Source organism: Montipora capricornis, chromosome 9 (genome assembly GCF_036669925.1).
Source record: "Montipora capricornis isolate CH-2021 chromosome 9, ASM3666992v2, whole genome shotgun sequence".
Classification (NCBI taxonomy): domain Eukaryota; kingdom Metazoa; phylum Cnidaria; class Anthozoa; order Scleractinia; family Acroporidae; genus Montipora; species Montipora capricornis.
The window spans coordinates 16418023-16420522 of NC_090891.1; the positions used below are offsets into that span (position 1 = coordinate 16418023).

Sequence of the window (2500 nt, forward strand, 5' to 3'; positions counted from 1 at the left end):
TGTACCATCTCGCTCCATTTGCCTTTGCCATCTGAACCACTGTTTTCTTCAATCCCAGCATCTCCATCAGGTCCTCTGTCCTCTTTTTCTCCATCAGTTTTGCACCACACATTGTGCTCTCACCATTGCTCTCTCAGCCCTTCTCAAAATTGCTATCTCATTGTCCCTCAGACACCATGTCTCACTCCCATATAACATTGTCACTCTTACACAACTCCGATAAACCATTCCTTTCACCTTCAGCGGGAACCTTTTTGAGTTCAGCAACTCTCCACATTCCCTGAACTTCACCTAACCAATTCTTGTTCTTGCTGTCACAGCTGCCTTGCAGCCACCTTTTGCATTCACCCTATCCCCCAAATAATAGAAACCTCTCACCGTTTCCACCTCTTCACACAACTCCTCCACCGGTTCCACTAATCCATCAGCTTGCTTCTTGCATCTTCCACACACAAAATCTCTCCCCAACCTCGAGGTCACCCTCTTTACTTTCGCACATCTTCCATGGATCCATTTCCCACAAACGTTGGCTATTCTATACAAGTGCAACTGAGAAGTTGAACCAGGGACCACTACGATCAAATTCAACTGGAGGTCAGATCAACTGGTTCCTGGGATATCCAGATCTCAAGGTAAGCACCCTACCCACTGGGCTACACGGCCTCCAAAACAACATAAAACAATCACTTTGTGATCTCAATGACTGTACTGTATGTGTACAACATAATATTATGGCACCAGCATGCAGTGCTAAAAAGATGAAGATAATCTCTGCATACATTCATGTAACATAATTTTCTACAAAGTTAAATTGACTTGGTTATATTATAAATTTAATGGTACAGAGCTATTCTGTGTCCAATGATCTTATCTCAGTGGGTGCTTTTACATGTAGTATGACTCTGAGAAATGAAAAAGTCAGAAGGCATACAGAAAAAACTCACCACCCCAGGAAAAATTCTCTTCAAAGAGGAGGCAGCTGTCTCTGCCTTGGGTTTTCCTCCATTCTGACAGTCGGTAAATTCAAAGAGTGTCTGACGCACAGGGTTTGAATATGAAATTGTACCACAGTCAACAAATGTAATGGTGCGAACACCCCAACCCTGAAAAAACAAGCAAGCACAATAAAAATAATTTGTTCAAAAAATTGACTTTATTTTAAACCCATAAAGGAGATGATAAATTATTCATGTCTTAATGCATGCTTCAATAACAATGACTCTGGAACTCACTCTTTTCCACTGGTGAAATAAAATTGTATGAAGAGAAGATTATTAAAACCTTTGACCTTTTTGCTCAGTTAGCTAGGATGAAGAATAAAACTGGGGACTGACTCATCTAATTTATATCAAATGAAACGCTCTTTATCTCAATCCATTATACTAAATCTGAATTAATTACATGTACATTTACCAAAAGGCATCTTGCTACATTACAGCCAAGGGTTCCAGCCCCAAGGAGAAGGCATTTTGTTTGAGAAATCTTGTCAAGATCAAGTGATGGTAGTAGTCTCCACTGCATAAGCTTGAGATTAAGGTCTACTGATGATGAAGCTAACCTGGGAATAATGCAACAGTAACAATGATAAATAGGCCAAATACAGTGTCTCTGACAATGAGACAAGTAGAAGTAGACTGAATAAGAACTTCGCAACTTTCTTGGATCATCTTCAAATTTAAATAAATTAAAGTGACTGAAAAGATGAAACTACATTGTACTTGGGCCATTAAAACACAAGAGGGAGACGATCCATGGATGTGGTAATTTATGCATTATTTTTTACTTAATGTACTTTTAGCTGGAGTAAGTGCTGTACATGTAGGTGACCTATAATTGTTTGGTTATACAAGATAAGAGGTGGGCTTAAGGTCAAAAACTTAAAAATTTAACCAAAGATCTGATATGAAAATTCAAGGGATAGACTTTGGAAAATTTATGAAGATGCATTGACAGTTACTCAACCTGGGGAAAAATATTATTTTTAGAAGCGTGGCACTCAATTCGCGAACCTAATTCCATTAATGAACATGTTTACAATACGGACATTTACAAGGCCCTTGGCAATCCCACGTGACGTTTCTACGGCTTTTTTAAGCACTCATTTTGTATTCGTAAGTCATTTTATGCTGAAGAAGGTCATAGTATTTTGACCGAAACATCCTTTTTACATAAGTTTTTTAGTCAGTGACAACAAGTTTTTTAATTCTTTTTATCATGCCCGACTACAACTACAGTATTTTTTTGAGGGTTGTCCAATACACACGAACTGAGTTGGGTCGACTTTTTGGTGAAGACGACCCGTCAAGCAGAAGTCGGGTCATGGTGTTTGCGGAAGTAAAGTAACAGGAAGTTGCTATTTGAAAGAAGGTGCAAGGAACTTTCTGAAAATGGTGACGGTTTGTGACGACCCGTCTAGTCCATGACGAGCCGTCATGTGAAAAGTCGACCCGACTTTTGGAAATGTCAGGTGGTGGGGGACTTAGAGAAAAACATGTATTTG

The 2500-nt window shown here is 39.2% G+C and overlaps 1 protein-coding gene across 2 annotated transcripts in view; it reads right to left on the minus strand.

The window, feature by feature from the left end:
• The window catches only part of LOC138015670 (ubiquitin-like modifier-activating enzyme ATG7), a 41390-nt gene that overhangs the window by 16437 nt on the left and 22453 nt on the right, over positions 1 to 2500 (minus strand). For both annotated transcript variants that reach the window (XM_068862763.1, XM_068862762.1), the window contains exons 11-12: positions 1414 to 1558; positions 945 to 1103 (exon numbers count right to left, since the gene is read on the minus strand). In XM_068862763.1, the coding sequence (XP_068718864.1) occupies positions 945 to 1103; positions 1414 to 1558 (304 nt within the window). The remainder of the gene's footprint in view (positions 1 to 944; positions 1104 to 1413; positions 1559 to 2500) is intronic.